Source organism: Oreochromis aureus, linkage group 5 (assembly GCF_013358895.1).
Source record: "Oreochromis aureus strain Israel breed Guangdong linkage group 5, ZZ_aureus, whole genome shotgun sequence".
Lineage (NCBI taxonomy): Eukaryota > Metazoa > Chordata > Actinopteri > Cichliformes > Cichlidae > Oreochromis > Oreochromis aureus.
The window spans coordinates 33,527,387-33,553,378 of record NC_052946.1 but is presented as its reverse complement, the minus strand read 5'-3'; the positions used below and the strand labels follow the sequence as shown (position 1 = coordinate 33,553,378).

Here is a 25,992-nt window from a genome sequence, read left to right as displayed (position 1 = left end):
GGGTAGATCCATTTTTAGCCCACGGTGTTTAGAAAAAATGTGTCTCAACCGTTTCAATACTTCTGACACATAAGGGATCAGGCAGCAGTTGTCCTTCTCTCCTAGATCGGCTGAAGCTTTCTTTAGGCACCATCCCTGCTTTGACAAATGTCCAGCTGTGATAAACACATTTACTCAGTAGTGATGAGAATTCCGTCTCTTTTTAGAGAACCGGCTCTTTTGGCTCACTAAAAAGAACCAGATCTTTCGGCTCCTAAGTGGTTCTTCAGGTTGTTTTGTTGCTTTTATTAATTTATTATCAACAACAATATAAAATTATGCACAAAATGAATTACTAATGTAAAAAAACCCCGTGTTTTTTATTTATATATGTTTATTATAGAAATATACTTTTATTTATTCACTTTTTATTCTTTTTTTATTTATTCACGGCAGCACAGTGGCACAGTGGTTAGCGCTGCTGCCTTACAGCAAGAAGGTCCTGAGTTTAATTCAACCATCAGGCCAGGGTCTTTCTGTGTGGAGTTTGCATGTTTTCCCTGTGTTTGCGTGGGTTCTCCCTGGGTACTCCGGCTTCCTCCCACAGTCCAAAGACATGCAGTTACTGGGGTTAGGTTAACTGAAAACACTAAATTGGCCATGGGAGTGAATGTGAGTGCGATTGGTTGTCTATGTGTTAGCCCTGCGACAGACTGGCGACCTGTCCAGGGTGTACCCTGCCTCTCGCCCTAAGACAGCTGGGATAGGCTCCAGCGCTCCCCGCGACTCTGAAAGGAGATATGGATGGATGGATTTATTTATTCATTGGATGGATGGATTTATTTATTTGTTCCACATAAAATGTAAAAACTAAATTATAAAACACAAAAAACAACTATTTACAATTCAACTTTTAACTATTTAAACTTTCAGCTTTTTCATTTTAAAGAAATTTAAAGTGAAACAATACAAAACACTGCAAACCAAATTGAAATGCTTCCAGATTTTGCTTCTTTTCTTGGTGTCACTCATTTTCTTGACTATAGCTTTCTAATGTGTCGATGTTGTCTCTTGTTGTTGCCCCTGGCTCTCTTTCTGTCTCCCTCCTGCTCTGTTCATGTGCTACTGCTGCTGTGAGTGTAACTACCACCCCTCCCCCCTCTGCTCAGCGCAAACACAAAGCACAAACACATATTGACCAATCACGTGCGGCGTGAAGTGAAAAAAAATGAGAGAGAGAGAGGGTGAGAGAAAGGGAAAAAGACCACGATTCCCAATAAGGAGCCGGCTTCTGTCGTTCACTTCAAAGAGCCTCTAAGAGCCGTTTAGGTCACAACTGACCCATCACTATTACCCAGGGCCTTTGTGATGTGATGTTCTTCTGCTTCTCTGGCTTCTGTTTCTGTGGGGATGGTGTTTGTTCTATGTTGTAATGTCCTGAAGACACCCAGTTTGTGCTCCAGTGGATGATGAGAGTCAAACCTGATACTGATCCGTATGCGTAGGTTTACGGTACAGCTTTCAAATGTCTCCCATTACTGATGGAAATCTCAGTAATGGGAGACAGGCTACCCTGCCACTTTTCATATCCTCCCTGGTGAATTTAATGTGTTGGCTTACCAAGTTAATGTGATCCATGAATTGTGGTATGTCCAGAGATTTGATTTTAACCCAGGTGTCATCCACATACCTGAACCAATGACTTGGTGGTCTTCCAGAGCCCTCTTCTCCACTTCTTCCATGTACAAATTGGCCACAATGGGTGAAAGTGGAGAACCCATGAAACACCCATGTTCCAGCCTGTAGTCCTGACCCTTGTCTGTGAATTTCTGGACGCGGTGTTCAGAGCTGCCTACCAACGGGTTGAGGATCAAAGCCAGAAACTTTGAGATGTTATAGGTGACTGAGTTGATGATGCAGACAATTGTTCTTAAAGGTACACCCTGTTTATGTATCTTTGGTGAACCATACAGACTTGGTGTAGAGTCCCATGGGTATAGCCTGTGGTATGAAGTCCAGTCAATAGCATTGTCTTGTTCTAACTGCTTCAGACAATCTATCACCCTCTTCCTGTAACCACTTCCTAGGTCTTGTTTCAGGGGCTCATAAGTATTTTTGTCTCTGAGCAGTGACACAATATTTCTCATGATGGTCTTTCTGGTTTAGCAAAACCGTGCACCAACTCTTGTCTGCTGGAAGGATGATAATGTTCCTGTGATTACTAAGTGATGTGAGTTCCTTCCTCCCCTCCATGTTTTTTTTTTTTCCCAACATCCATGTTGATGTTGGATGCTGGGGGGTTTACATTGGTGAGAGCTATCGTCCGTAGTTGCTCTGCTTTCACATCTGCAGTTTTGTTGTTACGAATCGCTGTTTCTGTGGCTGTGTTCCACTAGCGGGATTTGTCTCGGCGTCACAGCAAAGTTCAACTGTTTTGCAAGGATGTTTTTCACTGCTTGCTGAGTGTCTGTCAGACAAGTTATTGATGATTAAATTTGTTAGCCATTACAAATGCAGATACAAAAATAATGGCAATATATAAATATATATATATACACACACACACACACACACACACACACACACACACACACACACACACACACACACACACACACACACACACACACATATGCTTTATATATATATATATATATATATATATATATATATATATATATATATATATATATATATATATATATATATATATATATATATATATATATATATATATATATATATATATATATATATATATATATATATATATATATGTATATATATATATATATATATATATATATATGTGTATACATATATATATATACACATATGTATATGTATATGTATATACACATATATATATACACACATGTATATGTATATATGTATATATGTATATATGTATATATATGTATATATATGTATATATGTATATATGTATATATGTATATATATGTATATATGTATATATATGTATATATGTATATATATGTATATATGTATATATGTATATATGTATATATGTATATATGTATATGTGTATATATGTATATGTGTATGTGTATGTGTGTGTGTGTGTGTGGGTGAAAGCTGAGTTCATTGCAAAGCAGTTTATTGAGCTTTTACAAAAGCGCACTGAGTTAGCAACCGCAGAAGCAACACCAAAACAACAGTGTAGCACCCCAGGGTGTCAAGCCTTAAGTGCTTTAAGTGCATGCATCAATAGCAGACAAACACAGATCAGAGACAGACACATAGAAAAACAGAGAAAGGGGAGAGAAAGCTCTTTTAGGCTAAGTTATATAGATCAAGGACCCACTGGCCTCGCCTTTCTTTGCTATGTGACAGTAGTATCCAGCATAGTGCAACCTTTTCAGTCCATTTAGCATCTGAACTACACAATACCTCTCATCACGACTGGGTGTGCCCAGTATATTCAGCAAGTTTCTCAGTATAATCTGCATGCAGAATGTAAGACAAGATCCCTTCAAAGCCAGTCTACTGCACTGGGGCCAAAATGAAGTCACAGGTTTACAGTAGTTTTCCGCACAGGTTACATGAACTTCAAATCTCATTGAGTGAATTTGTGTGTAGTGTATTAGATACGCATCAATCATACAAGGCTGGATTATCATAATAAATGTGGTTAACTGAGCATATTCACTCATCTGTCAATAACTTACAGTTATTCTTATCATGACGCATCCTTGTCTATCCGAGCCAGTTGCATGAAATGGCCTTCAGGTGGGTAAATACTTTATAGGAAAGTAACTGACTCTTAATGGTACTCGAGCAATATAGGCTGTTAACCCCCAGCTAGCCACAAAACTTCAGTTTCCTTTAGTAATGTCACTGCTTTATTTCTCTTTTCTTTGCAGTCAATGTGTTTGCTCTTTCTCATTGAGAATTGTGATGTGGTTATCCAAGTTTGACAATTTTGTGCAGCTCCAAACCTGATCTATGATTTAAATAAAGAAATCAGGGTATAGAGCTCAATCATGTTGATGCTTTAAAATGGTGTTGTTTTAGAATAACCTAAAAAAACAATCTATTTGGGCTGAAGTGAAGGTATTTCGGCTAAAATTAGACAGGCTAAACAGACTACAGTAAATATACAGAGTACAAAGTGCAAAGTGCAAAAAAGTGCTTATATCTGCAGTTAAGGGTAATTTCCTAGCCAAGGTCATTAATTAAAAAAAAAAAAAATGTGACTTTCGACCTGGATTGTGAACATGCAATATTGCTCCAATTTCCTAAAGCACACAACCTTTAAAAGCATCCAGGATATAAATAAATATAAAAAACTTCAGCATGACTGACATACCCCCCCCCCATACACACACACACACACACACACACACACACACACACACACACACACACACACACACACACACACTCACACGTTCACACTGTATTCTGCAGCTGTGAATGTGTCAATGTAGCGCTTTATTCATTTAACACATTTTGAACATGGATTTGATACATCAGTGATCTGTTATGTGCTTCTGCAAACCTAACTGTTTTTGTTGCACCATGTTTGACGAATAAACATCACAGCTTGGTCAAATAACATCAGGGCTAACATGTGGTTATCTGTTCTGTAGCTACCCAGACAGGGGCGGGTGGATGAAGCAGAAAAATAACTGGTTGGCGATATTAGTTTAAGGCAGAGCTGATAACAACAAGGGGCATTAGAGAACACATCATATCTGTGAGGATGAAGACTTTGAGTGCTGCTCTTGTTTTGCTGAGTCTCATCTCAGTGGGCCAGCCTGCATCGCTGGCCTGTGAGAAGCTGTTAAAGCCAGTCGATCAACGTCCAGATGTGAGTGTCTTTCCACATTTGTTTTGTTCCAACTGTTAAAACTTGCATTTTTTTTCCTGAAATGTGTTGGAGGGAAAATATTCAGAATGGGGTTTTTTTTGTGAATTTCCAAAATAAATAATGAATCAATCAATTAAAAAAAAAACTCTTTTATTTCAGCTGCCTGGGAGGTGGTACTTCATAGCTGTGTCCACAGAGTTTTGCCTGACTTCAACATTAGTCAGTGCTTTATTTTCCCCAAGTGCTGCAGTGGATGTAATTTCTAAGGGCACACCAAACCTCTATGGTGATACTACTTATTTGAAAGCGTAAGTAATGTTTTATTTTTTGATTTTTAGTTTAATTAAGAGCATTTAACGTGTTAACATTGTTCAGCTGTTCTTTCAGTTGTTAAATTTGTAATGATGAATGTTGCAGGAATGGAGTTTGTATCAACGGAACCACAACATTTATCTATGCAAACAGCAGCATATTTGAAGTTGACAGTGAAAGTAAGAGGTTTTCCTTTTAAATATCCTCTAACTACAAGCTGTAGCTGTACTACCATTTAAACACTTTAAATGACTTTAATCCAACAGATGCAGATGCCACAGCTGATAAACCAGACGTGCTGCTGCAAACTGGCTGTCCTGACTGCCTCGTCACTAAAGAGGATAAAAGTCATCTTTTGCTCTTCAGTAAGGTGGCAGGGCTGGGGGCTTTAGACCATTCATAATTTGTAATTTTCCTTATGTAGTTAACCAAAAAGCAAAATGCATGCTGTGAGAAATACAAGGTTCAATACAATCCATCATATTATCACAAGCCTTTTATCTCTGATGTGTCACTGCTTCACCAGGTAGACGAACAGCTGTTTCTGCTGCTGAGCTGACGGAGTTTGAGACACAGGCAGAGTGTCTGGGCTGGTCCAAACCCCAACTCTTCAACACTGATCATGGTGAGACTTTTACAGCAACCAAAAAAAGGAACAGATAGCACAGATGAAAATGATCCTCTTTCCTCTTTCAAATATGTGTTTTTGTGTCTTGTGGGCAGCATGATGATTTTATGATGATGTAGCATACTCCGTGTCACTCTTGAGTTTGCATATATAAATCTGTTCAAGTTTTAACATTTTATTGTCATTTCCTTTCCTAAATTCCATATGCAGACTATGAAAAGTGTGCGCAGTTTGATGAAGATATGGATGAGGATAAATTCAGCCAAGTGCTTCAGAGTTTCTTTCAGAAGACGCTTGAAAGGATGAAAACCACGTATCACTTGTTAACCAAATGCATGGCAGAGGGTTTGATTTCATATCTCCCCTCTTTGATTTAAGAACTCAATGTCCAGTGCTTGCTGAACATTATTTTCATATCTAAAATATGACTTTAAATCTTTTAATCACTGAATTGAGCTTTTGTCTTCATTTAGAAGTGCAAGTGTTTTTTTTTTGTTGTTTGTTTTTTTAACAGACATCATGTAATACAAATAACAAACAACAAAATATCAATGATAGGATAATTGTGCAAACCAGGTATTATGTTCACCATGACAATTTGTGGCATAACCGTAAAAAACAATCACAATTGGGGTGTAACCCACGATGGCATAATAACTGTAGATGTGAAATCAAAACTAAAAGGATAAAACAGATATTACTGTTTTTATATTTTCCACGAATTCTTAAAAGTAAGTTGCCTTTCTCTGCTCTTACATTTCAATAAATATTTCCTAAATCCTTATCAGCTATTTGGATTGTCATTTGAAACAACACCAAGAATTTTGGTTTATTATGTTTATGTTTGTTGTGATTTTTGCAGAGGTGCAAAGGTTTAGAAAAGTAACTTTGAAGTTTGAATAGAAAATGTGCATAAATTGTGCTGTGCATTTATAAGAAACCCATGAATCCATTCTCTTCCACTTATCAAATTCAGGGTCATGGGGGGCTGGAGGTTATCTCTCATTTAAAAAATGTTTTTATGGTTATTTTTGTTTGTGAAATAATGGCATCACGGTCACACTTGCTATGGCCATCTGCACTATTCTTTTCTTTTATTGTTACAAAAGATGACCCAGCAAACTTCATAATGAAGAGGAATTTTAAGTGCATGATAATTTCTCTTATAACAAATTCACAAACAACTTGTGTTTTCAGACACAATGCTCCAGCTTTTACAAATTTACAAAACTTAATGTGAACACTGAAATGGGAGTGTGGCATGGACTTTAATGTTGTTTATTCTTCCATAATCAGGATAAATCACATAAATGTTCAACACACAATGACTTTAAACCTTTCCATCTGCTTAAGTGAGGACATTCTTAAATATACATCTCTGTATCACATGCAGCATATGATAAACTATTTGGTTGCACTGATAACTTGCTTGGACAAACTAAAAATGTGCTTGCCATAATACGACAGTTTTAAAATGGAACTCGGAGACCGCTCGTGAAAGCAGTTGTCAGTTGAATGTCTCACTTCCTCTTAGGCTTTAATCTACACTGGTAATACAAAATTAAGTACATGTACAGTTGTTTCCTGTGCTGCATAGTTCCAGATGTGAGTAAGGATTTCCTTAAATCTTCAAAACAAAGATAAAATCTTAAAGAGAATATAGGTGAAAAAAGCATGAAAACCAACAAAGCAGTAAATACAAAATTTACATATTGTATAAAAAAAAACTAGATGAAGCATAGATATTTTAAAAGACAACAATCAGATATCACAAAAAGTACTTTGTTTTATAGTATTACTTGAATAAAGTACCCAACAAGTCAATGAAAAAAATGTACTAATCCTTATACTTTGTCAAAGATATGATCGGAAAAAAAGACAACAAAAAATCAGCCTTATAATTAGAACAAAAAAGCAAGAAAACACAGAAATCTGCCTTCAGTCATTTGACACAATGTGACTGCTGGATCTTTTGTCTGTCATTTGGCTTGTCTGAGATTCTTGATTTTCAGCAACACGTGAAACACACTGTCTCCAGATCTTCAGATATGCTCTCTTAATTTTTTGTATTTTGAATGCATACACAACTGGATTGACAGCTGAGTTAGCATGAGACAGAATAATCCCAATATATAAAACTATTGGTGGTATATTTGTCACCTCACCAAAATAAACAATGCAGTTCATTATGTGAAGCGGCAGCCAGCACAGGGCAAACAGGGCCAAGACCAGAGCTAGAGATCCTGCCAGCTTTTTCTCTTTTCTTAGGTAGTTCTGAGACAGTTTGTGAATACCCCTGCCTGGTTTCTCTCGAAGGTGTCCTTTGATAATACAGAAAACATAGGTATACAACGTGGCCATTACCAACAGAGGTATCAGATTCAGGGAAAAAAAACTGAAATAAACCAGGTATGACATGGGAATTACGGCTATAAACTGGCAGACAATTGTAGAATTGGCTGAATTAGACAAGGTTTGATGGTTGTACCACCCAAGCATGGGAGTAAAGCTGAGAGGGATTGCAACAATCCAACATGCTGCCACCACAAGACAGGAGTGTCCCTGTGTCACAATCCTTTTGTACCTATTAAAAAATGAAATCAATAAAATAGTCTCACAAAAATATTCAAAATAGCATAAAATGAATTTTTTTAAAAATTGTTAGTGAAGTACAAGCAATAAAACAGGTCGATGTGATAAAATGATATACCATATAAACCACAAAGTCCAGAATTACTACTTCCTACTACTAAATTACTATGTCTACTATTCAACTATGAGTCATTTTAGTTTGTAAGTTTTTAAAAAAAATGTGTCTTATTAATCCATACTCTTACCTGAGAGGGATATACACCCGGAGGAAACGGTCAAGCGAAATAGCCAACAGAGACAGAACTGAAACGAGGGTGAACAGGATGACCACACAGCTGATGAAGAGACACATATTGAATGAAGTCTTCACCCGTCCATCCACCACTACAGCTAATGGTATGGCCACACATCCAACCAGAAAATCAGCCGTAGCCAACGATGCAATAAGGCAGAATGTTGGCTGTTGGATGCTTTTAGTGGTCCAAAGTGCCAAAATGACCAGCAGGTTACCCAGACAGCAACTAACTGCAATGAGCACTTCGACCAAGGTGTAAATCATTTCTCCCATATTCATTGTGCTTTCTATCTGGCTGATGATTGTCAGTTGATGGTGCAGTATATTTGAGTGTGAGTCTGAGCTTCAATGTGGTATGTAAATATATATAACATTTGAGGAAGTCCTTCGTCTCTTAGCAGCAATTTTTTTAAATAACACATACAAATAGATATGCATGTAAGAGGATGATATGCAAAAAAAGAAAAAAAGAAAAAAAAACCACTGGTGCAATTATGAGTAACTAAAAAACAATCTATCAAGTTGAAGCTACACAAGCCACAAAACCCACATCCTGAAACAACATACACCTAGGTGATATCTCACAAACGGGGTGGACGTTTTAGGTGTTTGCGCTCCGTGTTATGTTTTTGCAAATCAGATGGTATACTGCTAATGCTAACAGACTGTTATTGTGCAATATATTTCCTCTGCCTCAGCTTAGATTCTGTTGTTAAATACTATCAGTGAAGGTGACATTGACTTTGAAAAGATGAAAAATACAAATAGCATAGATTGTGTACACCACCCGTTAAAGTTTTACAATAAATTTATGTAATCTTATGGCATCCCATTTCTAAGAGCAAAATTTTCACATCTTAAAACAAATCTCTCTTTTTAATGTTAAGGGCCTCTAGCATGACACTTGGTGTGTCTTAGTTAGCTATTTTTTTTCCACACTAACAGACGGTATAAGCCAGTTGTTTAAAAAATGTTTCAGGCAATTTAAACCACAAACAAACTTTGAATAATGACACTTTGGAACTTAAATGTGTAAACACTGCATTTACAAGAATATTTTAATTCATTATTCAAAATTACAACATTTTGCACATTATTATTACTATTAGTAGTATTAGTAGCATATATTCTTGTGTTTTCTTCTTGAGGACACAAATGGTGTAAATAAACACATTTTGAACTGTTACACTGTTACGCCTATGTAATCTGTTTTAAAGCCTCATAGATTGGATATGTGCATATCTGCTCTGCATATCAAGACATTTAACAAGGAAGTCACAGATGGCAGGCACAGTGCATGACCCCAACCCTAGTATATGCAGCTGAATGTGTTTAAAGTTCATAGGGAACTCTGAAGTAGGTAAAGGAAGTATTGGGCAATGATGCTCAGTAGTAGTTTTGCAGATATGCAGAATGTGTGGGTAACCTCACTCTCCCCAGTAAATTGCAATGATACACACAATCATGTGAAAAGGAATGTTTGCACAGGACTCTATGAAGTCCCATGAAAAACCGCATACAGCTTTATTGTTTCCAGCAGCCAGGCACTGCTAATCAGATGCACTTGATTGAAATATCATCAGCAACCACATCTATTGCTCATCTGGTATATTCAGATGTGGTTTAACACACACTCACACACACACAAACACACACAAAGAAAAAAAACAGCGCTACAGGCCTCAGTTAGCATGTCAAATCTTAAAGTTCATGACAGCGCAATTGAAAAAAGGCTGAAGATGCCAGAGTTGTAAGAGTTGCCAGAAGAAAGACTCTTCTTCTTCGCACAGTTTAGGATTGAAGAGTGTCATCTGAACAAACCATCAGAAAAGACTTTTAACCCTTTAACGCCTGGTGTATCATATTTGATACATACAGTTTTTTTGCCAGTTTTTGGGACTTCAACATCATCAGTGGGAATTTTTCCCCCTGAAAAACCTAAATAAATTGCACAATACATTTTTAATCAATTAAAAAAATCAGATAAGCAAATATGATACAAATTAAATGTCATATGTGGAGATTGGAATATGATTTACTTTTTAAACAATTACAAAAAATTAACCAAAGAAAGTTAAATAAACACTGTTTTCAAAAAAATAGAGTTTTCTACCAATTATTTAATGATTCAGGCTTTAAAGGGTTAAAACAATGTGGCAACAAGTGGAGATCTCTGGCTATGATGCAGGGCTGTGTTTTGAGAAAACCATTCACGCCATATCAGCACAAACATCTCATACCAACTATTAAGCTAAGTGGTGGTAAGTTTGTGATTATGGTTTAAGAAGGCGTGCGCATAAACGGATCCCCACAAACCTCAATGAACCGAATCAACATTGTAAAATGATGTGAGAGACTGAAAAAGTCATATGAAAAACCATTGCTTATGTTATTGCTGCTAAAGGTGGTTCTATATATCGTTGACTCATGAAGTGAACTTTTTTCACAGGACTACACAGAGTGGTTCCACTAAATGTGGTGGCCTAGAATGCAAAGCACAGCCACACTGTTTCTGAAGGGAGACAAAGCCCTCTCTATTTGTTTTTCAGCTCTGTTAATGTGTGAAAATATGCTAACAGTATTAAAGCACAAACAGAGTAGCTGCTTTACATTTTGAAATCGAGGGTTACTTTTAGTATATGCATTAGTAAGATACAAGAGTGAGTGAATGTAAGTTGGGAAAGCTCTTAGCCGTTAGCATGCGTCCATTCTAACTGCCCAGAGAATTCTTGCATGTTATCGCAATAACAGCGCATGTCCCCCCCTCGGACAACGTGGATGCAGCCTGTGACTCTCTCCACTCTGTGGTCAGCAGACTGCAATCACAATCTCCGAGAGCCCTTTTTAAATATCAGGGGACTATAGACACGCATCACTGGACTCCACACTGCCGACCTTCACCCAGTATGTGACATGCCCCGCCAGAGACAATAAAACACTGGATTTACTGTATGCCAAGACAAAAGAGACATACAGTTCATCACCTGTCCCTCCCCTGGGAAGATCTGACCACAGCCTGGTGCACCTTGTTCCTGTGGTCGGAGGTGAGCGAGGAGGCTCTAAAAGACTGTTTTGAGTCGACAGTGTGGAAGGTGCTTTGTGACGACGACGGGGAGGACATCGACAGCCTTGTGACCTGCGTTACGGGCCTTATTAACTTCTATGTGGATAACACCGTACCCACCAGGACCGTGTGGTGCTTCTCTAACAACAAACCCTGGATTACCTCAGAAATAAAAGCCATACTCAAGCAGAAGAGGAGGGCCTTCAAAACTGAAGACAGGGAGGACCTGAAAAGGGTACACAGAGAGCTGAAAAGACTGATCAGGAATGGGAAGGACAGCTATAGGCTGAAAATGAAAAAACAGCTCAGCAGAATAATATTAGTGAAGTCTGGAGAGGCCATAAGATAAGATAAGATAAGATAAGATAAGATAAGATAAGATAAGATAAGATAAGATAAGATAAGATAAGATAAACCTTTATTAGTCCCAAACATGGGAAATTTTTTGGTCACAGCAGAAAGTACAAGTTAAGAGCAGTAAAAATTAAGAAAACACAATAGAATAGGGTAACATGAAATAGAATAACATACTATACAAAATTAAAACAAAATACTATATACAATAGAATAAAGTAATATACAAAATAGAAAAAAATACTGTACAAAATACAATACAATGCTTTGTTATAGTAGGAAAAATTCCACTTCGTACTATTGCACATCAGCGAGACAGGGCGAAAGTAACTATTATGTATGCGATGTGTGTGTGTCTGTCTGCATGTGTGTGGTCATCTGCAGAGACCATGTTGTAAAGTCTGATAGAAGTTGGAAGGAAAGACCTGCGAAATCTCTCCGTCCAACATTGTGGGTGCCACAGCCTGCCACTGAAGGAGCTGCTCAGTGCTGTCAGAGTCTCCTGCATTTGGTGGGAGATGTTGTCCATCAGGGATGACAGCTTAGCCACTATTCTCCTGTCACTCACCACCTCCACTGGGTCCAGAGGGCATCCTAGAACAGCGCTAGCGCTCCCTTCCCCAGCAGAGATTCTGCCGCCCCAGCAGACCATACCGTAAAAGATAGCTGAGGCCACCACAGAGTCATAGAAGGTCTCCAGGAGTGGGCCTTTCACTTCAGAAGACCTGAGTCTCCGCAGCAGGTTACAGCCTACCCTGCCCTTTTCTGTAGATGGCATCTGAATTGTGAGTCCAGTCCAGTCTATTGTTCAGATGAACACCAAGGTACCTGTAGCTATCCACAGCATCAATGCCCATACCTTGGATTTTTAGTGGTTGCAGTGGAGGATGTTTGTGCCTGCAGAAGTCTACCACCAGCTCCTTGGTTTTCTAGTGTTGATCTGAAGGTAGTTCTGCTGGCACCAGTCCACAAAGTCATGGGTAAGTTCTCTGTACTAACTGTCTTCCCCATCAGTGATGAGGCCGACTATTGCAGAGTCATCAGAGAACTTCTGCAGGAAGCACTGGGTGGAGTTGTGGGAGAAGTCTGCAGTGTAGACGGCCCTGTCCGACACACAGCCCTGAGTTCTCACATACTGTGGTCAGTCGGTGAGGTAGAACCATCTCGGGCCACAAAGATCAGAAGACTCTGCCTGGGGGGGGGGATGTGAGGTGGGCAAATGAACTCAATCATTTCTTTAACAGGTTTGATTCAATCAGGATGCAGTCTTCAACATCGACTGCAGACTCACCCACCCAAACTGCTACTGCTCCACCTCTGACACCTCATTCACTTCACACCTCCTCCCTTCACCCCGCTCACTACTCCCCACCCCAACCACAGCATCCTGTACACAACCAACACATGGCTCCAGCCTGTCTCTCTCAACCATCCAGGTTAGGAGGGAACTGAGGATGATTGGAGCCAGGAAGGCAGCGGGTCCAGATGGCATCAGCTCATGGGTTGTCAAGTCCTGCACAGATCAACTGTGTGGAGTGATGGAGTACATCTTCAGCGTGAGCCTGAGGCTGGGAAGAGTTCCACAGCTCTGGAAAACCTCTTGTGTGGTACTAGTGCCAAAGACTCCACATTCCAAGGACCTCAACAGCAACAGGGCGGTGGCTCTGACATCCCACCTTATGAAGACCCAGGAGCGCCTGGTCCTGGCTCAGCTTCGGCTCCTGGTGAGCTCCTCACTGGACCCACTTCAGTTTACCTACCAGCCTGGCACCGGAGTGGATGATGCTGTCATTCACCTCCTGCACCGTTCCCTTTCTCACCTGGAGACCTCTGGGAGCACTGTGAGAATCATGTTCTTTGATTTCTCCAGTGCCTTTAACACCATTCTTTCCACAGTCTTGAAGAATAAGCTGGAGAACTCAGGAATGGACCATCACCTCACAGCATGGATATTGGACTACCTCACTGCCCAACCACAGTGTAGGGTAATTTCCAATAAACCAAGTTCAAAAAAAGGAGTCTATGGCTGACGCGTGTTCCTGGTTTCTAAAAGAAATGCTTCCAGTTGCATTATGATTTGAAGACTGTTTATTTATTACAAACTGAGGATGTAACAATGAACTCCTTCCTAAAAACCATGAAAGTTCCAAAAAATAGCAGTAATCCAGAACTACCTGTGCACACGGTCAGAAAACCGTGAGACTCCTAACCTCTCTGTCTATGCTCCTCCCCTTCCCTCTCACACAGGGTTTCATGCTACTATTGCACTTAAATACTTAAAGTGAGAGGTACCCCCTTTAGGTTCCAATCCCAAAACAGTAACTTAAAATTACTTTATGTAAACACATATATTTTCACATTTATTAATCCTGACTTATGTAATGAATCTATGAATTATAAAACAAACATGAACTCAATCGTAAATAACAATATAAAGCAGACGTCTGGCGCTTACACACAGTATGTGAGAACTCAGGGCTGCGTGTCAGACAGGGTGGTCTGCAGTATGGAGGCCCCACAGGGAACGGTGTGGGAGAAGTCTGCAGTGCAGATGGTGAAGAGGAACTGAGCCAGAACCGTTCCCTGTGGGGCCCCCGTACTGCAGACGACCCTGTCCGCAACACAGCCCTGAGCTCTCACATAATGTGGTCAGTTGGTGAGGTAGAACCATCTCGGGCCACAAAGATCAGAACTCTCTGCCTGGGAGGGATGTGAGATAGGCAAATGAACTGAATCATTTCTTTAACAGGTTTGATTCATCCAGGATGCAGTCTTCAACATCGACTGCAGACTCACCCACCCCCACTGCTGCTGTTCCACCTCTGACACCTCATTCACTTCACACCTCCTTCCCTCACCCCGCCTACTACTCCCCACCCCAACCACAGCATCCTGTACACAACCAACACACTTCTCCAGCCTGTCTCTCTCAACCATCCAGGTTAGGAGGGAACTGAGAACGATTGGAACCAGGAAGGCAGCGGGTCCAGATGGCATCAGCTCATGGGTTGTCAAGTCCTGCGCAGATCAACTGTGTGGGGTGATGGAGTACATCTTCAGCCTGAGGCTGGGAAGAGTTCCACAGCTCTGGAAAACCTCTTGTGTGGTACTAGTGCCAAAGACTCCACATTCCAAGGACCTCAACAGCAACAGGGCGGTGGCTCTGACATCCCACCTTATGAAGACCCAGGAGCGCCTGGGCTTGGCTCAGCCTCGGCTCCTGGTGAGCTCCTCACTGGACCCACTTCAGTTTGCCTACCAGCCTGGCACCGGAGTGGATGATGCTGTCATTCACCTCCTGCACCGTTCCCTTTCTCACCTGGAGACCTCTGGGAGCGCTGTGAGAATCATGTTCTTTGATTTCTCCAGTGCCTTTAACACCATTCTTTCCACAGTCCTGAAGAATAAGCTGGAGAACTCAGGAATGGACCATCACCTCACAGCATGGATATTGGACTACCTCACCGCCCAACCACAGTATGTGAGAACTCAGGGCTGCGTGTCGGACAGGGTCGTCTGCAGTACGGAGGCCCCACAGGGAACGGTGTGGGGGAAGTCTGCAGTGCAGATGGTGAAGAGGAGAGCCAGAACCTCCTCGCAAATGGGGAATAGAAAACCGTTTGGTGCCTATGCAATCCCCAAAATGCACTGGCATGACGTTTGGGCAGCATGGGTGCGAGCAACTTTTTTTTGCGGATGCCATAATGCTGCCCCCACCACGATGCTGCCCTGAGCAATGGCCCATGTCGCCAATATCAAAAACTGCCACTTGGTACCATAGCTCAGGCTACTTGTTACTCTGTGAATATTTACCTGCATGTTTGCAAACTTGTCTAATACTTACCTGTTCGTTTCCTCCTTCCTCTAAGAGGAAGGGTTTTACAACCTGTCTGACACACTCTTACCAAATCTGCTTAGTATACTGGAAATGTGTCCTGGAGAAAGTGAGGAGAAACTCAAAATAGAACTGATACATAGACTCTGACCTGAATCTGATCCCTGTTAATAAATGAAAAAGAGAAAATCTAGATACACAGAGAGTGTGTATCTGACCAAAGTATCTGTGCTGCTTATAATATTTAATCCCTTTACTGCCTTAAGATCATTTATTAAAATCGTTAAACCTTTCGACTGTTTTCAATAATTATGTCCTTTTTTTGCAAATGCCAACAAATTACTGCCTTGCCTTGGTCATCCGCTGGAAATTCATTTCCGCCTGCACCCTGATGTTTTTTTTCTAACCTTTTGCATTTTGAGTAAATTTATTTTGCAAGAGTTAACAAAATTAACAAAATTCATATTACTGCAAATGCAGTCAGCAGTTTGCACTGACAGGTAAAAATATAGCATGTGCAATCTCTATCACCAATTAAACTGCATCTTATGAAATGTCAAATTTTTTTCTCCACAATATTTTTTTTCTTGGAATCTATCAGACCTTGTTACCCTAAATGTATACACATACATTTCAAGTGTCACCATACTGAAAATACTGATAAATCTTATCAGTTTGTACTTTTGATCCATGGCACGGTATTAGGTTTTGATTACAATTTTTAAGGTTTAACCTTGAACCTATCTGTCCACACAGACTTGTTTATCAGTTTGTGACCTAGATGGTGTTTGGTAAATGTGGTCGTTGCTGGAAATGATGGCATTTGAGGTCATTCACTTTATTTCCTCTTAAATAGGGGTGGGTGACTGTGGCAGAAAACTAACCGGTCAGTTTAAACCCGAAGAAGACGAAGAATCAGCAGAAGTGAACTCATACTGAGCAAAGATGAAAGCTTTTTGTGTCGCTGTTCTTGTGCTGAATTTCATTTCTGTGTGCCAGCCTGCATCAGTGGCCTGTGAGAGGTATCTAAAAACAGCAGATAGTGATCAAGATGTAAGTCTCTTTTAAACCTTTATAGCTAACATTATAGTTTTGAAACTGATATTAAAGTAAAATGAAACTGAACCTATGTAATCGATTTCTGCAAATTTTTATTTCATGAATAGTGTTAAATGTGTCTGACTAGTGCAAAACATTTGCAAAGCAAAAGACAAAAACTAATAAAACGAATGAACAAACAAACAATGTCTGCATTTCAGCTGACTGGGAAATGGTACGTTATAGCCATGTCCTCAAACAGCTGCTGGGCTACTGCATTCAGTGTCCTGCCTTTCAGTACCTCTGTGGACATTGCGGCAATGGAAAAAGCAAACATCTATGAAGCCACCTTTTCAGTGAAAATGTAACTAATTTTCTTACAGTATAAACAGCATTTATAAGTATGTTGTCCAGTGTTTGTGCTTCATAACTTATTTTGTCATTTAATTTTTTTTTTCATTCTTTAAATCTTTTGACTACTAATTAAATCAGGTTTGGGCAGTGTAAAAATTTAACTGCAAAACTTCACTACGGGAACAGCACCGTAACTGAGATTGACAGCACAGGTAAGAGTTTTGGTGAAAACATTTGTGTCAGTGGAGTTTAATTATGGATTTCTTTGTGTCTGCTTCTTCCAGCCACTATCAAACCTTTTAACTGCAGATTAATTATTTGTTCAAACTTATTAACATTCACAAAATGATCAATCAGAACATAAAAGGACTAAAAGAGAAAATTATATAAAGATATAAAAATCATATACATGTTTAATTTTTAAGCTTTCAAAGAATTTGTAGCATACTAGTTTTGTTATCTTTTGTCTTCTTCAACTTTTTCCACATTTTTTACTTGTGTAAATAATAATCTTCACTTGTGAACTATAATACTATAATTCTGATGTTAAAAATTTCATCTCAAATGTTAAATGTATTTTAATTACTCTTCTTTTTACAACAGGTGCCAAAAGGGATAATGTAATGATACTTCTTCAAAGGAGGTGCCATGATTGTATCGTTATGAAGTCGGATGGCTACATTGAGATTCTTGTGCTTTTAAGTAAGGAACCAGACAGATGTGATAAGAAAATATGTCAAATACTTCAAATAATGGTGAAATTTGCTAAAATAGACAGTCTGACATCCTGCTGATGCACTCAGGAAGAATAACTATGTTTAATGGGGACTAACATCCTTGTCTAGTCATTATTCATCATTTTCCAGTGTAGGAAGTGATAAAAAAAATATTTCTAGAGTGAGATGTGCAATGAGGTAAATTGAAGATATAAAGGTTGCAGTACTGCAATCACTCATAACACCAGCAGAGTAAGATGAAATTGGATCTCATTCACTAATATCTACAAAAAATGTGGATGCAAGATTACCCAAAAATATGATGATGAATGGTGATGATATAATTTATATACATGAAAAGTTCACAAATAGGAGCAACTGATAGAAACGGTGTATACTGACACAGTGATAACCATACTAATTATTCAGGATATAAGCATACAGACAGCATTTGTTTATTAAAAGCAAACACAGGATGCTGACTGAGATATAAGTGAGAAAAATGAAATTAGCACTAACTACAGTTGTGAAGTGTAGTAGTCTGGCAGGCATAAATAACCAAAGTGACCACCTGATGGGACAAGAGGAAAAGTTACGGGATCATAATCAATATAATTTGTCCTCAGGAAAACTAAGTTTCATGTTATGTTTAATATGTTCAGATAATTCATTTCGTACCACCAGTCTGAGTGATGACAGAAAATATTTCCAATACAGATGTTTTACAGCACTTTCTTACCTGCCTTATCTAGCAGGTTTTTATATAACAGCTTATGACATTTAATCAATATAGTTGTTATAAAGGGTGAAGCTTACACTGATAGTTTAGTCCATCATATGGTTTCCATCTTAAATGTGGCATGTTTTAAACAGGTAAGCGAACGTCCATCACTGCTGATGAGATGGAGGCATTTGAGATACAAGCAGATTGTCGTTACTTGTACAAACCACAGATCTTTGGTTCTGATCATGGTAAGATGTGAAAAAAATGATGAAGGCTAACATGTACTGTGAGAGTGATTTGTGTAATTTTATTCTCTGCAGTTCCTTAACATTATAATGTAAGCAGAATAACACAATGTCATGCACAATGTACAATGCAATAGCACATTCTACAGTTTCTAATTCTTTTTTTTTCTCATACAGACTATGAGAACTGCACAGTTGATGATGGCAAGACTGAATATGCTTCTTCAGAAATTCCCGATATGCAACAAGCAGTGCTAAACATGTTCTCACAGGTCTTCACATGTGTACAAGACAGAGTTTTGTATTACCCCCGTGCTGCCTTCCAGTGGGTGCAGACAACATGGAGTAATTTGTGGTGAATGTAGAGAAACACACTATAATAAATATATGCTTATTTCAATCATGTGTACTTGAAACAGTGCTGTCTTTAGTTTAAAGATTTGAAGAGAGTGTAGAATGAATAATAAATACTACAGTTTACTGATGACCAATATTTGAATATTAATTCAAAATATCATTATAATGCAGTTGTATCTGTCCTTCACCTCTCAACTACTATTCATCCAACTTGTTGAGGTCCAGAGTAAGGGCAGTGTCTATTTTAAGGATGCTCTAAAGTGTTGTGATCCAATTTTTTCCATCACATTTCTGTTGCTATTAAACATTTATGAAATTCACTGTGGTATCAACCGTGATCTTCCGAAGACTCATTTCCTCCAACAATCACTGTTTGGACGGAATTTTCCAGGGGTCCTATCTGGACGAAGGGACAGTCATTTGAGAGTGACAACCTCTGTAAAAGATTTTATAGTAATAACTGCACTTGTGAAAACTTGTGAAAGTTCTAGTCAGTAATAGCTTAAAAAATAAAGTGAAAATGAACAATTGAGCTTTGTGAATAAGAGACACGAAAGAATTTTAAAATGCAATATGTCTCCTGCTTTTTCTCAAAGCCCAGTGTGAAATCTGAAATATAGTGTGTAACATTACTTACACATAAACATCACAGTAAATAATAAATCATGGGCCAGTAAATGCAGCTTATATGTTAAATTCAGTTCAGTTTTATTTATATAGCACCAAATCACAACAACAATTGTCTCTAGGCCCTCCATATTGTAAGGTATACCCTACAATAATACAAAGAAAGCACAGAAAACCCCGACAATCATATTGCCCCCTATGACCAAGCACTTTTGGTGACTGCGGGAAGCAAATCTCCCTTTTAATAGGAGGAAACCTACAGCCATCTACTGTTACCGGTTGTGGTGAGGAGAGGAAGACAGGACAAAAGACGTTGTGGATAAGAGCCAGAGATTAATAATAACTAATGATTAAATGCAGAGAAGTGTATAAACACATTATGGGTGGAAAAGGTGATTGAAGAAGAAATACTCAATGCATCACAGGAATCCCCCAGCAGCCCAGACCTATTGCAGTGTACTGCAGGCTGATATACCCCCCACCCCACCCCCAAACGCTCCCACCCGATGCAGACGGTGGGTCAACTAGACCAGCGCAGAGCATGCTGCAGGACCGGATGCCGCTGTCTGCACCTCTCACTCTCACCCCATACCCACCCCTGTTGCTTGTCATGTTAAGGTATTGTCTTGTTAAGGTGTGAAGATTCATGTGCTTTTTGTGTTGAGTTTTTGTTTTCTGTTCTCATACTGATCTCCTACCAGGAGCTCAGCCTGAGTAGAGTTCTCTTTTTTTCTCCTCCACTCCCCTATTGTGTCTTACATTTCATTGTTTTTCTTCAAAGCTACCCGTTCTGACCTGTCTCCCCACTGCGATATTTGTGTAATGTATGTATGGTCGGAAGGGGTCCAATTTCGCTGCAGGCAACTGCAAGTGACAAATAAAGGCTCATTCGTCATTATCATCATCAAATCCTGGCCAAAAATGACTCCAAGGTTCCTCACAGTGTTACTGGAGGCCAAGGTAATGCCATCCAGAGTGCCCTTAATAATTACAGCATGCTCTAATTGCTGTAATATAATATTATGATCAAAAGTATCAAACACTGCACTGAGGTCTAGCAGAACAAGCACAGAGATGAGTCCACTGTCAGAGACCATAACTAGATCATTTGTAACCTTCACTAAAGCTGTTTCTGTGCTGTGATGAGCTCTGAAACCTGTCTGCCTGTGGTTCATAGCCGATAGATAGAAATAGGTTGATCATATTTAAATTGAAGCTTTAATTAATAGTAGTACTTCTTTAAGCTGTATTGTAGGAATAGGGTCAAAAAGACATGATGATGATTCGGAGGAAGTAATTACTGAATTCACTCAGAAAGTAAATAAATATCAGTGGTACTGAAAATAGGTGTACATAATGTTACATCTGTGTGGTGGTTACAGGAATTGTATTTGTGAAGAAGTTTGTGAAGTCGTTACTAGTTAACATTAAAGGAACGGTTGGCTCATCAGAGCTCCAACTTTTTGTCAACGTGGCTACAGAGCTGAAGAGAAACCTAGGGTTGTTCTTATTTTCTTCAATCAATAATGAATTGTAAGATGCTCTACCTTTATGGAGGGCTTTTTTTTATAAAGCAACAAAATATTTTTCCAGGCTAAATAAAGATGTTCTAAATTAGTGAGATGCCATTCCCTCTCCAGTTTACGAGTTATCTGCTTTAAGGTGCACATTTGTGAGTTATACCAGGGAGTCAAGTACTTCTGATTTGAGCTTTTCTTTTTCACAGGAGCTACAGTATCCTGAGTCAGACATTTAGAAGAAGTTAAATTACTAACAAGATAATCAACCTCTGTGGGAGTAGATTACATGTAGCTGCACTGCTCTATGTTGGCACAAGGCATTAAAGAAGATAACGGTGGCTGCATTATGTCCTTAAACTTAGTTAATGCACTTTCAGAAAGACATCTACTGTGATGAAATCTATTCTGGAGACAAAGCCCTCTCCAATTTTCTCAGCTCTGTTATTGTGTGGAAATTAAAGCATTAAAGCACATACAGATCAGCTACTTTATAAAAGGTTACTTTAAGTAAATGCATTAGTAAGATACAGGAGTGCATGAATGTAAGTTGGCAAAGTCTTCCCTGCCCTCCAGGTGTTGTCTTGTTTTTTCTTTCTCGCTCCTCTCTGTGTGGGTGTGCAACAAGCTAAATGATCTCTTTCATTGGTGTGCATGGTCACAGAAGACTCACGGAGGCATACCTGTTTTCCATCTTCAATCTATGCAATATTTAAGCAGAGTTTTCACGATCAGTTGTAGCCAGATTGTTATCCACTGGTGTGGTATCATAGCTCAGGCCACTTCTTACTCTGTGAATATTTACCTGCGCATTTGAAGCCTTAGTCTTGTACTTACCTGTTCATCTCTGTTTCCCTCTCAACCTGCTGGAGTACTGTGCGTTACGACATGCCTGACCCACTTATTTTTGGAATCTATCAGAACTTATTACCCTAAATGTATACATGGTAAAGTATGAAATTTACATTGTTTTATTCTATTTCAAGTGTCGACATACTGAAGACTTATCAGTATGTACTTTGTATTTAGGACATGGTGTCAGGTTTGATCGACATTTTAAGGGTTCAACCCTGAACTTATTTGTGCACACTGGCTCTTGTGAAACAGCAAAATATACAAGAACCATTGAAGCCCTCTGTCTGCATTCCCGAGTTTTTGACCTAAATTACTTGGTAAACATCATGTTAACTGGAAATGGTGGCATCTGGGGTCATCAACTTTATTTGCATCCTCTTAAAAGGGGATGTGTGAATGTGGCCGAAAAGTAACTGGTCAGTAAAATTCAGTATAAAGAGTCAGCAGAAGTGATCTCATACTGAGCCAAGATGAAAGCTTTTTGTGCTGCTGTTCTCGTGCTGAATTTCATCTCTGTGTGCCAACCTGCATCAGTGGCCTGTAAAAGCTACCTAAAGAAAGCAAAAAATGTTCAAGATGTAAGTCTGTTTTAAACCTTTATAGCTAACATTACATGGTTTTAAAGGTGATGTATTAGACTAAAATGAAACTGAACCGATGTAATGGATTTGTGCAAATTTTTATTTCATGAATAGAGTTGAATTTGTCTGATTAGTGCAAAACATTTGCAAAGCAAAAAGAACTGAAGAAACGAATGAACAAACAAAACAAAAACACTGTCATTACAGTTGACTGGGAAATGGTACGCTATAGCCATGTCTTCAAACAGCTGCTGGAATATTGGTCCCCCACTTCTAAGTAGTGATATGGACATTACAGCAGTGGAAAAAGCAAACACCTTCGAGGCCACCATTACAATGAAAATGTAACTAATCTTCTTGTTTATAATTGCTGTTTACATGTTTTCCAGTGTTTGTGCTTCATATTTCATTATGCTTTTAAAGTTTTTTCCTTACATTAATTAAATCTTTTAACTTTAAAACAAATTAAATCAGGTATGGACAGTGTAAAAATCAAACTACACAATTTCACTATGGGAACAGCACCATATCTGTGGTTAACAGCACAGGTAAGAGTTTTGGTGAAAACATTTATGTCACTGGAGTTTAATTATGAATTTCTTTGTGTCTCCTTCTTCCAGCCACTATCAAACCTTTTAACTGCAGATTAATTAATTGTTGTTTGTATGTTTGTTCTCTCTCCAAACATAAAAGGACTAAAAGAGAAAATTCAGATATAAAAATCACTTGTATAAATTTTAAGCTTTCAAAGAATTTGTAGCATACTGGTTTTGTTATCTTTTGTCTTCTTTGGCTTTTTCCACATTCTTTTACTATGTAAATAATAGCCTTCATTTGTGATTGTAATTATTATACTTTAATTCTGATGTTATGGATTTAATGTCAAATATTAAATGTATTGTAATAACTCTTACTTTTACGACAGATGGCGAAGATGATGACATATTTGTGTTTCTTGAAAAGACGTGCCGTGATTGCGTCGTTATAAAGTCGGATGACTTCGCTGACATTCTTGTGCTTTTAAGTAAGGAACCAGACAGATGTGATAAGAAAATATGTCAAATACTTCAAATAATGATGAAATTCACTAAAATAGACAGTCTGACATCCTGCTGATGCACTCAGGAAGAATAACTATGTTTAATGGTTAATGGTTAACATCCTTGTCTAGTCCTTATTCATCAGTTTCCAGTGTAGGAAGTGATAAAAAAAAATTTTTAGAGTGAGATGTGCAATGAAGTAAAGTGAAGATATAAAGGTTGCAGTACTACAATAACTCACAACACCAGCAGAGTAAGATTAAATTGGATCTCATTCACTAATATCTACATAAAATGTGGATGCAAGATTACCCAAAAGTACTGACGATTATATAATTTATATGGTAAATGGCCTGCATTTGTATAGCGCTTTACTCAGTCCCTAAGGACCCCAAAGCACTTTACACTACATTCAGTCATTCACCCATTCACACACTGGCAATGGCAAGCTACATTGTAGTCACAGCTGCCCTGGGGCGCACTGACAGAGGCGAGGCTGCCAGACACTGGCACCACCGGGCCCTCTGACCACCACCAGTAGGCAAACATGGGGTTAGTATCTTGCCCAAGGATATTTGGCATGCAGCCAGGAGGCAGCCTGGGATCAAACCACCGACCTTCTGATGAGTGGCTGACCTGCTCTGCCACCTGAGCTACACCCCACCCCACTTTTTATATACATGAAAAGTTCACAAATAGGAGCAACTGATAGAAACGGTGTATACTGACACAGTGATAACCATACTAATTATTAAGGATATATATAAGCATACAGACAGCATTTGTTTATTAAAAGCAAACACAGGACGCTGACTGAGATATAAGTGAGAAAATGAAACTATCACTAACTACAGTTGTGAAGTGTAGTAGTCTGGCAGGCATAACCAAATTGATGATCTGATGGGACAAGAGGAAAAGTTACAGGATCATAATCATTATTATTTGTCCTCAAGAAATAATGTGTTCAGATAATTCAGTTTGGACCAAAGACCATCAAACTGTGAGAGCCAATTTGATGGTCACCAGTCTGAGTTATGACAGAAAATATTTCCAATACAGATGTTTTTACAGCACTTTCTTATCTGCCTTATCTAGCAGGCTTTAATATAACAGCTTATAATTTAATCAATATAGTTGTTATAAAGGGTGACACTTAAACTGATAGTTTAGTCCATCATATGGTTTCCATCTTAAATGTGGCATGTTTTAAACAGGTAGGAGAACGTCCATCACTGCTGATGAGATGGAAGCATTTGAGAGACAAACAAAGTGTCATAACTTGTACAAACCACAGGTCTTTGATTCCGATCATGGTAAGATGTGAAAAAAATGATGCAACCTTTATGGCTTTATGCCTAACACATACTATCGAGGGATTCTTATCATTTTATTGTCTGCAGTTCTTTAACATTATAATGTAAGCAGTATAACACAATGTGATGCACAATGTGCAATACAATTGCACATTCTACAGTTTCTAAATGGTTTATTTTTTTCCCCTCCTACAGACTACGAGAACTGTCCAACCTTTGAAGATGAGAAGCCTAAACTTACTAATTCAGAAATGCTCCGCATACATCAAGGATGGCGAAACATGTTCTCACAGCTCTTCACATGTGTACAAGACAGAGTTTTGTATTACCCTCGTGCTGCCTTCCAGTGGATGCAGTCAACATGGAGTAATTTGTGGTGAATGTAGAGAAACACACTACAATAAATATATGCTTATTTCAATCATGTGTACTTGAAACAGTGCTGTCTTTAGTTTAAAGATTTGAAGAGAGTGTAGAATGAATAATAAATACTACAGTTTACTGATGACCAATATTTGAATATTAATTCAAAATATCATTATAATGCAGTTGTATCTGTCCTTCACCTCTCAACTACTATTCATCCAACTTGTTGAGGTCCAGAGTAAGGGCAGTGTCTATTTTAAGGATGCTCTAAAGAGCTGTGGTCCAGTTTTTTCCATCACATTTCTGTTGCTATTAAACATTAAACATGGCTCTTGTGTCCTCCATAATTTGGTAGCAAAAAAGAAA

At 38.7% G+C, this 25,992-nt stretch overlaps 4 protein-coding genes across 5 annotated transcripts; 3 read left to right on the top strand and 1 right to left on the bottom strand.

Annotated features, from left to right (window-relative positions):
• The first annotated feature begins 4,654 nt into the window (after positions 1–4,654).
• On the top strand, positions 4,655–6,537 carry LOC116319342. The gene is made up of 6 exons (XM_031738638.2): positions 4,655–4,813; positions 4,973–5,121; positions 5,231–5,304; positions 5,392–5,490; positions 5,652–5,750; positions 5,964–6,537. The coding sequence occupies exons 1-6, from the start codon at positions 4,706–4,708 to the stop codon at positions 6,128–6,130; spliced, it is 696 nt and encodes a 231-aa protein (XP_031594498.1). The 5' UTR covers positions 4,655–4,705; the 3' UTR covers positions 6,131–6,537.
• Positions 6,538–7,005: 468 nt separating this feature from the next.
• Positions 7,006–8,971, bottom strand: LOC120440129 (adenosine receptor A3-like). Its single transcript, XM_039611851.1, has 2 exons — positions 8,591–8,971; positions 7,006–8,337 (listed from the first exon to the last, which is right to left on the bottom strand). Exons 1-2 carry the CDS (start codon positions 8,917–8,919, stop codon positions 7,692–7,694), a joined length of 975 nt encoding a protein of 324 aa, XP_039467785.1. The 5' UTR covers positions 8,920–8,971; the 3' UTR covers positions 7,006–7,691.
• Positions 8,972–16,721: 7,750 nt separating this feature from the next.
• LOC116319485 lies at positions 16,722–19,647 on the top strand. The gene is made up of 6 exons (XM_031738833.2): positions 16,722–16,946; positions 17,153–17,295; positions 17,424–17,497; positions 17,889–17,987; positions 18,875–18,973; positions 19,148–19,647. The coding sequence occupies exons 1-6, from the start codon at positions 16,839–16,841 to the stop codon at positions 19,327–19,329; spliced, it is 705 nt and encodes a 234-aa protein (XP_031594693.1). The 5' UTR covers positions 16,722–16,838; the 3' UTR covers positions 19,330–19,647.
• A 2,752-nt stretch (positions 19,648–22,399) lies between these two features.
• On the top strand, positions 22,400–25,761 carry LOC116319351. Of its 2 annotated transcripts, none has more exons than XM_039612652.1 (6): positions 22,400–22,418; positions 23,115–23,251; positions 23,382–23,455; positions 23,833–23,931; positions 25,162–25,260; positions 25,456–25,761. In XM_039612652.1, exons 1-6 carry the CDS (start codon positions 22,416–22,418, stop codon positions 25,638–25,640), a joined length of 597 nt encoding a protein of 198 aa, XP_039468586.1. In that variant the 5' UTR covers positions 22,400–22,415; the 3' UTR covers positions 25,641–25,761. The 2 variants fall into 2 exon arrangements, with proteins under 2 accessions (XP_039468586.1, XP_031594507.2); XM_031738647.2 differs by lacking the exon at positions 22,400–22,418 and adding an exon at positions 22,729–22,904.
• The last annotated feature ends 231 nt before the right edge of the window (positions 25,762–25,992 follow it).